At 45.1% G+C, this 12,806-nt stretch overlaps 1 protein-coding gene across 2 annotated transcripts in view; it reads left to right on the top strand.

The window, feature by feature from the left end:
• Window positions 1-12,806, top strand: part of CPM (carboxypeptidase M) — a 224,544-nt gene that overhangs the window by 88,508 nt on the left and 123,230 nt on the right. For both annotated transcript variants that reach the window (XR_014225138.1, XM_082253363.1), the window contains exons 3-4: window positions 5,687-5,784; window positions 11,367-11,539. Coding sequence is in view for 1 of the 2 variants with exons in the window: in XM_082253363.1 (XP_082109489.1) it covers window positions 5,687-5,784; window positions 11,367-11,539 (271 nt within the window). In the remaining variant the exon portion in view is untranslated. The remainder of the gene's footprint in view (window positions 1-5,686; window positions 5,785-11,366; window positions 11,540-12,806) is intronic.

Genomic DNA, 12,806 nt, shown 5'->3' with positions numbered 1-12,806 from the left:
ACCCAAAGATCACTGTGGCTGAGCTCCAGAGATGCAGTCAGGAGATGGGAGAAGGTTGTAGAAAGTCAACCATCACTTCAGCCCTCCACCAGTCGGGGCTTTATGGCAGAGTGGCCCGACGGAAGCCTCTCCTCAGTGTAAGACACATGAAAGCCCGCATGGAGTTTGCTAAAAAACACCTGAAGGACTCCAAGATGGTGGGAAATAAGATTCTCTGGTCTGATGAGACCAAAATAGAACTTTTTGGCCTTAATTCTAAGCGGTATGTGTGGAGAAAACCAGGCACTGCTCATCACCTGTCCAATACAGTCCCAACAGTGAAGCATGGTGGTGGCAGCATCATGCTGTGGGGGTGTTTTTCAGCTGCAGGGACAGGACGACTGGTTGCAATTGAGGGAAAGATGAATACAGCCAAGTACAGGGATATCCTGGACAAAAACCTTCTCCAGAGTGCTCTGGACCTCAGACTGGGCCGAAGGTTTTCCTTCCAACAAGACAATGACCCTAAGCACACAGCTAAAATAACGAAGGAGTGGCTTCACAACAACTCCGTGACTGTTCTTGAATGGCCCAGCCAGAGCCCTGACTTAAACCCAATTGAGCATCTCTGGAGAGACCTAAAAATGGCTGTCCACCAACGTTTACCATCCAACCTGACAGAACTGGAGAGGATCTGCAAGGAGGAATGGCAGAGGATCCCCAAATCCAGGTGTGAAAGACTTGTTGCCTCTTTCCCAAAAAGACTCCTGGCTGTATTAGATCAAAAGGGGGCTTCTACTAAATACTGAGCAAAGGGTCTGAATACTTAGGACCATGTGATATTTCAGTTTTTCTTTTTTAATAAATCTGCAACAATGTCAACAATTCTGTGTTTTTCTGTCAGTATGGGGTGCTATGTGTACATTCATGAGGAAGAAGAATGAACTTAAATGATTTTAGCAAATGGCTGCAATATAACAAAGAGTGAAAAATTTAAAGGGGTCTGAATACTTTCCGTACCCACTGTATATTCACCTGGTGATCAAGGCCAGTTACACACCTATATCAGAGTGCCCCCCACTTTGGATGAATAGGCATAGGGGGCACAGCAGACAGCAGCATTGTCAGTCGGGGGGAGGGGAGTGTTAAACATACTAGTATATTTAAATACACTAACAAATTAAAGCCACACTCCAGCAAAACTCCAGCTAACACCTTTTAATCAGTTGCAGCAAACGTTTTTCGTTTTAGGATAAAGGTTTTACGTGAATAAATAAAGGCTGATCATTGTAAGCACTGCTGTCAGTGGTAAGTGGTTATTTTGAAAAACAACAGACTTACTGGCCAGATCACCAGATGAAAATAAAAGAAATGAAAACTTAAAAAGAATACTAATGGAATCATCATATCTAAGAATTAGTAAGGTGGCATATAATACATGTTTGCTTTTGGGCTTAATACTGCTTTAAATGATAAGAAGGGATAAAGCTCTTTTGGCTATACTTCTCTTGTGGGTCACAGGAGTACACTTATTTCTGCACTCCTGTGAATCAGATTTAGGCGACAGCAGGCCAAAGTGTTTGGAGGGATCCCGATTTTAATGTCAGGATCTGCCCAGATGCCTCACCAGCAGCTGGCTCAGCCTCTCCCGTCCCCTCCACAGCCCTACACTCCATTGAGTGCTGGAGAGGCAGAGCAGAGAGCTGACAATCACCAGCTCTTTGCCCACTGAAGACTGAGAACTAAGCGGTCAGCGGTCTTTGATCGCTCAGTTCTTGGAGGCGGTGGGGGGACAGATGCAGCATTAGACCAATGCTGCATCCACTTATTTGAAATCCCACACTTCTCTTTCAGGGAAGGGGGACCACATTGCCTGAAGTACAAGGTTCAGTTGAATTTTCAGTGTCCAAGTAGGATTGCTGCATAGATTCCCTCATAATATTTTTTTCCCTTCTGACAGTCGTTTTTGGACTGACTGTCACACATCATTCTCTGCTACAATATTTGGCAACCTAACTATGTGATTTGTATAATTAGATATAATTGCTTTACTCTCTAAATACATTATTGTATAATAATTGAGTAACCTAATTTCTAATCATTTTTTTCCAAACTGGCGCTGATCCTCTCAAGGAATATAAGCCATGAGTGCCACCTTCTGGAGATGTCTGAATAATAATAATAAAAAAAAAAAAAAAATCTCTAATCGATATTAGATTGCATGCACACAGGCAGTTTGTTCCTTAATTGTCAAATCCTAGGAATTCTGTGTTCGGGGCATAGTACCCCTAAATGCGAGTGTCGCTCTGCACAGCATCCAGCTACTGTGTATTTTAGCCCATAATAAATTTTGACAGGTCACCAGCAGTGGGGTTGAATACTGCGCCCAGAAATGCCAGGGTTTTACGCGTCTTTAAAGACACTTGGATTGAAGTCTGTAGGGCCAAAAACACCTCATGTATTTCTTTAAGAGTAGGACACTAGACACAAAACTGACTGACCATTGAAATGTGAAGAGGTACAATTATGAACAATAGGATTCAGCATGTTACGTGTAATTGGGCAAAGTCAGGTTTGAATGGGGGCTTCATGCATTTGACCCCTTCCCGCCCACCTCGGCATCCCTTTTAAAAGCTCTGAACATCCAGGGGGCAGGAAGAATTGGCGATCAGATGAACACTGTGATTGGCTGTCACAGTGGTCACATGATTAGGAGCCGGTGCCACCAGTCACTGATCAGTAGTGGGGACCAAGAATTGACAGCTCGGTCTCTGAGATGGAAGAACAAAGTTAAAGTGGAGCTCCGCCCAAAAGAGGAAGCTTTACTTATTTGCACCCCCCCTCAATGCCATATTTGGCACATTTTAGGGGGAGGAGGGGGGGGCAAGTACCTGGTTTTGACAGGTACTGGCTCCAACTTCTGGGTAAAATCGCCGGTCTACAACATTTCTGGCACCTCCTCCTTCCCTCTGCTGCCTTTTGGAACACAAAGAGTTCCCAGAAGACAGTGGGACCATTCAGAAAGTGCAGCGTGACTCACACAGTAGGAAACAGGCTGTGAAACCACAAGGCTTCACTTCCTGTTTCCCTTACTACAGATGGCGGCGCCTGCATCAAAGCCGATTGACGAATTGGGTAGGGGTGCTGACATCGTGGGATCCCTGGACAGGTAAGTGTCCCTATATTAAAAGTCAGCAGCTACCGTTTTTGTTGCTGCTGATTTTTAATCTTTTTTTTTTTTCACAGACTGGAACTCTAAAGTCCACCCTTTTGCCACCACAAATTTGTGTTATGCGGCCAGCAACAGGTTAAAGCAGTGTTTCTCAACCTTTCTTTAGGAAAGGCACCCTTTAAAATTCTGTGCAAAACAGCAGTTTGCTGATCTCGAGGGGGAGATCCCCAGACATCTGTGTACCCTCTTCTTTTTTATCCTCTTAGCAGCTAAAATAACCATAGCACGTTTGTGGAAGTCACCGGTGCTAAATATTGTGATGTCCTGGATCATGGATAATGAAAAATTTACTAGTATTCGTAGAGACACTCAGATGAAGTTTGAGAATGAGTGGAACCCGTGGGTGGCATATCTCCAGGCTCCCTGAACACGGGGAGGCATGCTATCTTTGTATTGGGGCACAGTCCGGGGGGGGGGGGGGGCGGACTCTCACTTGTTCTTCTCTTCTTTTCTATTTTCCCTTTTTTTTCCTTTTCTTTTCCTTTCCTCTTTCTCTTCTGCTTTCATTGCTCTGCACTTTGCTTGATCGGGACAACCTGATATGACTTAGACGGTTTATTTTAACTTCACGTTTTCCCATGTTGTTATGTTATGTGAATGTTGCTGGTGATCCCTGCTTTAAATGCAACTATCTGACACAAGTTGTTCTGTATTAGGATCACTATGCATATGTTAGGGACATTCTAGAACGTCATTGACGTGCTTGTATTCTGATGCCGTAACATTTTTTCTTGCCGACTGTTCCAATTTCTAACTTTTCTATGTTATTTTGCAAAATCTTTAATAAAAACTATTGAACATTAAAATTCTGCGCAATCACAAGGCACCCCATTATGAAATGTAAAAACTATTCTAATCATTTTACATATTGTAGCAACATCCACACACGTAGCACACCCAACATTAGAGGTGACTTATTCTTCCAAAGCAAATACACCTTTGCACACTGCTACTGACTAGTATTCCACTGTTTCTCTTCTCCCACTCACTGGCTTTGTATACAACTTTTGGGCATTTTTTAGGCATTTTGCCAAGGCACCCCCCAAAGACCTGTAGTGAACCTTGTTGAAAAAGGCTGGGTTAACTGTTTAGCTCTGCTCCGGGTGAGCAGAACTCTGATTTTAACAACAGTGCTGACTGCAGCTTCACCCAGGTTTTTGATAGGCTTTAGACAGTTACTTTTGCCCTAACCCCCCCCCCCCCCAATACTCCTGCTAAAGTCTCAAGATCAGGCAAAGTTAAAGGGCAAAAATAAATACAATAAAACCTTGGATTGCGAGCATAATTTGTTCTGGAAACATGCTTGTAACCCAAAGCACTCTTATAACAAAGCAAATTTCCCCATACAAAAATAATGGAAACTCAAATGATTCATTCCACAACCATTTATTCATAAGTCCTTCAGTTTATAGTCCAAATAAAAAGATTATAGCAATGTGATAGGTTGTGTAACCATTAAAATGTCCATCCACAAATGGCAGCTTCCACAAGGGGATTAGAAGCAAAATTCAGCAGGAGCTACAGAGTAAAAGAAAAGAGAGGTGAGAGAAATATGGCTACATTTAGAGCCGGTTCACACTGAGGCGATCCGACTTCGAGGGGCGACCTGCGACTTCGGCAGGACTTGCAGGGACTTCACATAATGGAAGTCAATGCAAGTCGCTCCCAGGTCGCCCCAAAGTAGTACAGGACCCTTTTTCTAAATCGGAGCGACTTGTGTCGCTCCTATTAGAACGGGTCCTGTGCTAATCAATGGCGAGCGACCGAGCGCGACTTGTCAGGCTGACAAGTCGCCTGACAAGTGGCGCTAGTCTGAATGGGGTCTTAATGAAGGTACAACAATTAGCAACTCACATGGTTGATTAAAAGAGGCACATCTAAGTATGCAGGCATCTGGGGTAAAGCTGTCTACATAGATCATCTTCCGCACCGATGACTCTCACCGCTGTCAGTCTGCAATCGTGTCCAGGAAGACTACCCTGCAGTAGAGCGTTCATAAAGCAAGGCTTGAAGCGCTTGTGGAGCGCAGCGTGGAAGGGATGACATTGATGGAGGTGCGGAGGATGATCTAAGCCTGCATGCTTAGATGTGCCTGTTTTAATCATCAACCATGTGAGTTGCTAAATATTGTACCTTCATTAAATGTAACCATATTGCTACAGTTAGAAGTGCTTCTCTTCTCTTTTATATTCAGTTGTGACATGACACTACTTGTTTATCAAGTCAAAATTTCTAAAAAAAATGTTGCTTGTCTTGCAAAATTCTCTCAAACCAAGTTACTCTCATTCTAAGGTTTTATGGTATTGGTTATTTGAATTTTTCATGAAGCATGTCCATGAAATCTATTCTTTCTAAAAATCTCTGGATAAATGCATGACATGTATTAGATACATTAAACTAGATTTCTTTCCAGTAAATGATAAAAGAAGCTGTACTTCATGCATTTGAATATGGTATGTTTCTATTTTCTTTAAGGCAGAGACTTGTGGGTTTTGGCTATCGGATTACATCCAACCACACACACAGTTGGAATTCCTGAGTTCAAGTACGTTGCAAACATGCATGGCAATGAGGTATGCTTCTGTTCTGCTGTCCTTTTTATTTTTTATCTAGATTTGTAATACCACAGAGGTGTATCCTCATGTAGAGGAGAACAGCTCAGCTTCGCAACTGCCAAGTCCCAAATCCTCTTACTGTGAAAAGGGAGAGCTAGCCTGGGGGAACCGCCAGCAGAACCCCCAAGACCTCACAGAATGTCACAAAAGGGATGAGGGAAGTGACCTTTAGATTCCTGACACACTAGGGCTTCGTAGCGCAGCTTATCTGCTTTGTCAAAATAGTACATATGGGACAGCTGGGCCGCTATATAGTATAAGCCAAGATCCGGAACCCCCCAGGGGTTCAGGACCCTCCACGACAACTTATGTCTGGTGGTCCCCCAAATAAATGATTTTGGGAGAGACTCCATAACTTTAAAGTATTTTAACTGGATATAAACAGGGGAGTGCCACAGAAAGTACAAAATCTTCGGAAGTACCATCTTAACTAAACCAATACGGTCCATAACTCCCAATGGTAATTTTGCCCACACCTGCGTCTTGTTTTTTATTAACAGAATAAGAGGCTCCACATTTAATGGAATAAAATTTGACAATTCCCTAGACACCCGGACCCCCAGATATCCAATTGAGCTAACCCTCTGCAGCGGTAAGGAGGCCTGTTCCACCAGAGGAGGGAAGATGTCAATGGGAAGGATCTGGGACTTGTCCCAATTAATCTTAAGGCCCGAGAAGGTCCCAAAACTTTCAATAATATGAAGGACGAGTTTGAGTGAAGGCCCAGAATCAGCAAGGTACAGAATCATATCGTCTGCATAGAGTCCAATTTTCTCCACCAGATGACCGGATCTTAGTCCTCTGACACCAGGGTGGGCCCTCAGGGCCATGGCCATCGGCTCCACCGCCAAAGCATATAATAGGGGAGAGATGGGACAAATGGGACAATCCTGACGCGTCCCCCTAGATAGGGGGAAAGCAGCAGAGGTCCATCCATTAGCTCTTGCCCGTGGTGCGGTATACAATATGGTGAGCCATTTAACAAAGTTAGGACCAAAACCAAAGCAGCGAAGACCATTTAACAGAGTCAAAAGCCTTGGCCGCATCCAAAGAAACTACCACCCTGGTGCCAATCTGTGTGTGAGAAGCCTGTAGATTCATGTACAAGCGCCTAGTGTTAAAGGCGGTATTCTTTGTGGGCATGAACCTGGTTTGATCCTAATGCACAAACAAAAGAATCACTTTATTTAGCTGCAATGCCAGAATCTTAGCCAAAATCTTGACATTTGTTTGTAGCAGCGATACCGGTCTGTACGACCCCGGCTGATGAGGATCCTTACCCCGCTTAGGTACAAGCTTAATAAGTGCCTCTCTCATAGAATCCGGTAAAGCATTCACCTCGAAAGCCACATGATACAGCTCTAGGAGTCTAGGGACCAGGGAATCAGAGAACTCCCGGTAAAATTCAATCTGCAAGCTGTCTAACCCAGGGGCTTTAGTTCTAGCAAAATGGGACATCGCCGTCACAATGTCCTCCTCCGATATAGGGGCCTCTAAGGCCTGAACCTGCGAAACAGAGAGTGTGGGGAAGTTAAGCTCACCCAGGAAGTCGCACAACGATTGGAAATGTAGTCAGCCCTAGATGTGTACACTTCACCAAAGAAGGTAGCAAACTCAGAAGCTACCTCTGCCGGTTCCATAATAAGGCCCAGGGTCTGGGATTGTAATGCTATTACTACAGGGGGCCTAGAGTCTAGATGAGCCAAATAGGCTAAAAGCTTGCCCGGGCGCTCCCCGTGTTCAAACAACCTTTGTTTAGCAAAAAACATCCGACGTCTGGCCTTTTCAAACCATAGCAGCTCAGCCACTTGAGACTGAAGTTTAAGGTCGGCGAGAGTATCAGGTGTAGGGGCCTCCACAAACTGGTCTTCCAGCGTACGGAGGTGATCCATCGCCTGGGTGTAAGACACCTCAGAAGAGCGCTTATGCCTATTAATACTTTCGCTGAGCAGGAGACGGGAGTGTTTCTTAACCACTTGCCGACCGCCGCACGACTATCTACGTCGGCGGTCAGCCCCTCACAGGCAAACTAACGTAGGGCTACGTTGCTTGCTTGTGAGGGTCTAGGGAGCGAGCGCGCGCCCCCGGGGGCGCGCTCCCGCTCCCGCGTGGTCACGGACCCCCCCGCGCGTGTGACCAGCGGACCCGATGTCCGCCGGTCACTCGGCGATCGGCGGGGGAGAGGGAGAATGTCAGGCAGCTTGTGTAAACAAACTGCCTGTCATTCTCCTCGCTGCAAAGACACTGATAAAACGGATCTGGTATGTAGATCCGTTGATCAGTGTCCTTACAGCTAGAGCCACAGCCAATCACAGTAGAAACCACGCCCCTAGGGACACACACAGCCCCTCCCTTCCAAATAAAGTTAACCCCTTCACTACCAGTGTATTTTTACAGTAACAGTGCATATGTATAGCACTGATTACTGTAGAAATGTCACTGGTAACCCCAAAAGTGTCAAAAATGTCAGTCAAGGGTCCGATCTGTCCGCCGCAATGTCGCAGTACCGCAAAAAAAATCGCAGATCGCCGCCATTACGCGTTAAAAAAAAAACAACAAAAATGACAAAAATCTTTCCCTTTGTTAGTAAACGCGATAACTTTTGCGCAAACCAATCAAAATACGCTTTTTGCGATTTTTTTTACCAAACATAGGTAGCATAAAACAAATTGGCCGAAAATTTTTAAAAATTTTGATTTTTACATTTTTTTTTGGGGGAATTTCATATAAAAAAATGTGAAAAATATTGCTATTTTTGCAAAATTGACGCTCTTTTTTTGTTTATAGCGCGTGATCAAAAAATCGCACAGGTGATCAAATACCACCAAAAGAAAGCTCTGTTTGTGGGAAAAAAAGGACGTCAAATTCGTTTAGGTACAGCGTCGCACGACCGCGCAATTGTGCGTTAAATTCACGCAGTGCCGAATCGCAAAATACCCCCTGGTCGGAATGGAGGTAAAATCTTCCGGGGCTTAAGTGGTTAAACATGTCCCAAATGTTCAAGGGAGAAGCCGTGTCCGCATTGGAGCTGAAGAAAAACCTCCACTCATCTGCAAGATTGTTAAGATCCGGCAGAAGGGACAGCCAAAAGGGATTCAGTCTCCAAGTTGAAGCGGGGGCTGTCACATACCGCCGAAGGGTAACCCAGTAGGGGGCATGGTCAGATAAAATTCACGGGCTAAAGCCCTCCCCTGTAGTCTGGGGAGGAGAAGCTAGGAGATCAGGATAAGGTCAATACGGGGCATGGAGGAGTGAGGAGTAGAAAAACCAGAGTAGGCCGTACAAGTAGGGTACAGGTGTCTCCAAGTGTCCACAAGAGCAAAGTCAGTCATTAGACGTGCAAAGCGAGTCTCACGGAGAGGATGGGGTACATCACCAGGCTGTCCCAGCCTGTCCAAAACAGGGTTCAGCACCACCTGTTGAAATCGCCCAACCAGATGGCCGGAACAGTCGAGTGGTGGGACATAAAGGGGAACCCCTCTGCCACAACACTGGAACTATAAGGAGCGGGCACATACCATGCTAAGAGTAGTACAGGGGAGTTATCAATATGGGCTAACAGAAAAACATAACGGCCCTGAGGGTCCAACTTAACCAGTTGTAGTACAAAGGCCACTGACTTAGCAATGAGTACAGATACACCTCTGGAGTAGGTAGTATGGGTAGAGTGAAACACCCAGCCAAGCCATGGGAGCCTAAGCGCCTGTTGTAAAGAGCCGACAACATGAGTCTCAACTAATACAATAATATCGGCACGTTGAGGCTTTAAAAAGGAGAAAACGGCCGTGCGCTTCACCCTATCCCCAAGACCACGAACATTCCAGGTCAAAAATATAATAAGTTAATATAAGGTAATATAAAAAGAAAGGTTGAAGCTGCAAAGGTGGACCCCCAGAGCCAGCAGTGTGAGTACACCTAAGTACATAGTAAGCAACAATAACAATGCATTTGTAAGATCCCAGAGCACAGTGTATGAAAAATGGGAAATGGCATATTGATGAACCACACAATAAAGAAAAAAACAAAAACACAAACCCCTAACCCACCCGGCTCTACACAGACCCCAACTTGTGCAAGCATGAACCCCAAACAAAATAACACAGAAATTATGAAAATGGACTCTCCAGCATACAACTCGGGCCCTTAAAAGGGCAACAAGTCGCAGCTGGGGCACTATACTTGAGTTGTCGTTACATACAATAAAGTGATGGGTAAAAAAGTAAAAAATAAACCAAAAGAACAGGGGTATCCTGGGGGCAACCGTGTCACTGAGAAGCGTGGAGAGTTGGCAGACCATATCCAAGGGGAACAGGTCCACAATACGAAGGAGTGTTTGCAGAGTGGTCTACCCCTGAACAGGAGGAACAGGCATAAGGTGCATTCCCAGAGGAAGTCCACAGTATCTTACAGGAAAAGGCACCTCCGGGCAACACAGAAGCGAGGCACTAAGTTAACTGTAATAGAGGTAAGGGCTCCTCAGTCAGAAAAAGAATTAAAAAAGAGAGAGGTAGGAAAAAAACAGAGAATCCTGAAAATCCTCAGGCAGGCACATTACACCGATCCAGCCAGTCCATAGCAATAGCAGTCCATAGTTTAACATCCTGAAAGCGAGCTCTTAAGCATTGAACTTCACCAGAAAAATCAGGGAACACCGCCACATGGCCGTTGTGAAAGAGAATATGAAAGGGAATATTTCCTTTTTCTCTGGAGAGGCGAAGGATTTTATCCTGGTCTCTGAAGTTGAGAAACTTGGCAATGAGTGTGCGAGCCGGAGCTCCAGATAGGGAAGGCCTCGCGGGAATGCAATGCGCCCTTTCCACAGCAAACATCACTGAGAATGATTCACGTCCATAAGCCTTGAGGAGCAAATCCTCAAGGAAGCTGGCTGGATCAGCACCCTCCACCCGTTCAGGCAAGCCAATAAATTTCAAATTGCACCTCCGCAAGTGATTCTCCATATCATTCTGCTTGGGGTGTAGTTGTTGTAACTGGCCCTTAATGTCCTCCGTGGAGTGCTGCAGGGGAAGCAGGATATCCTCAGCAGTGCTGATACGGGTCTCTGTTTCAGTCACATGGTCACGCAGTTTAGACATATCCTGTCTGATGAGGGATATATCTATCTTAACTTCCTCTATTTTGGTAATAAGAGTGCTCTGGCATAGGGATATAGCATCCAGTACCTTGGCAGTGTCGGCCGCCGTGCGCTCTTTTTCAGAGGAGGTGCCGTCGCCATCTTCAGCCTGAATGCTCGGCTCCTGGCGGCGGAACTTAGCGAGCTGAGAACTGGCTTCCGCGGTTTTCTTGGGCGGCGACATGAGTCCCAGAGGGTCAGCGGAGTGTGGGGAACAAATGAGGGTAAGTAGGAGCGGAGTCACGGCAGCAGGATATAATTACCGGAGTTTAGGTAGACGGAGCTCTCACCACCTGCGACTTATCCCATCACGCTCGAGGCCTCGCCCATGCTATATTTTTTTTAACACAAATGTAGAATCACCCTACACTCTAATATGTTTTTCTGCAATTGTTTTCATTTCATCTAGGCAGTTGGGAGAGAACTGATGCTACACCTAATAGAATACCTCCTAACAAATTATCAGTCTGATCCAAATATTACACAAATAATAACTAAAACCCGCATACATATTATGCCTTCTATGAATCCAGATGGCTTTGAAAGTTCAGTTCTTTTGGATTGTACCAACGTTAATGGAAGGTAAGTCAGAGCTGCTGTTCTTTTTTTTTTTTTTGGTTCTTTTTTCACTTGTGAATATATTGCGGTAATATAAGGGCACTTGCAAAATTGAAATGAACAGATTTCTTGTGTCAATTAACAACCTTCGAGTTGCATACACCAAAAAGTGAAAATTGTAAAAAAATTTGGTGTGCCTGCCCTTTGCCTTTAAAACAGCATCAATTCTCCCTGGTATATTAGCACATAGCAAGAGGACGCAGTGTTAGATTCTCCCACAGGCAGAAATTTCAAGGATACTTTAAGACAGGGGTGCTCAACATTTTGAAGAGTAATGACCCTGTCCTAAAGTATCCAGGTTAGATTCTCCCACAGACAGAAATTTCAAGGAACCTGGATACTTTAGGACAGGGGTGCTCAACCTTTTGAAGAGTAAGGGTCATATAAGTGATTTGCTAACCACATTCAGGCCATAATGAAATTAAATGGTTCAGAATTTACAATTTTTTATTTTGTATAGCATAAGGAACATTTTCCTCCTGCAGCCGCTGACTGCTGGTGGGAGGGAAAGGAGGGAGGGGAAGCTGGCTTTCAGGGGTTGCAGGAGCACAATTGAGAGGATCTGATCCTGTATAGGCCGCCTCGCTTCCCCTCCTGTCCAATTCTAAAACAGAATGTGACAAGGAGGGAGCACTGGCCCCCTAGAGTATGAGGCAGGATTGCCTTTGTGACCTCTGATGCTACACCAGTGGTTAGGGGTATGTGTAGTAAAAACACTTCTCAACTATGGGGTTTTAAGGCCCTCCAAACTGCAAATGTAAACAAGCCCTTACTGTCCTGAGCCCCCTATAAGGCTGCTTACACATTGATGCAATGCGGTTTACCCACAACCCGGGTGCAGCACTATTCACCTGCAGCTTTCCTGCGGGTTAGCTACTCTTTGCTATAGACTTCTATTATATCTTGTGAGTGTGGTGCAGTTTCTGAAAGGGCACCAAAACTCCTGCATGGCAGGATATAACAGAAGTGCGCTTACCTCGTTTGAGGTCGAGGACCACATCAGAGGGCTCCGAGAGCCACATGTACCCTGCGGGCCATAAGTTGAAACCCTACTCCCTGCTGAGGAACTGCCGGGGAAGGTGTGCGCTGCCCCCATCTGCCTGTGGGTCCGTCCAGCTGATGACCCTCCTTGTGACATTTTCTCACCTTTTGTAGACTGTATGGACATTTTGTACCTTAAATTCTTAATTTGTAATTGTTATCATTGATTCATTTCAGTTATTATCAGTGA

Source organism: Pelophylax lessonae (genome assembly GCF_965119305.1).
Source record: "Pelophylax lessonae genome assembly, chromosome: 4".
In the NCBI taxonomy this organism is placed as follows: domain Eukaryota; kingdom Metazoa; phylum Chordata; class Amphibia; order Anura; family Ranidae; genus Pelophylax; species Pelophylax lessonae.
This window is presented reverse-complemented; position numbering and strand designations above follow the sequence as displayed.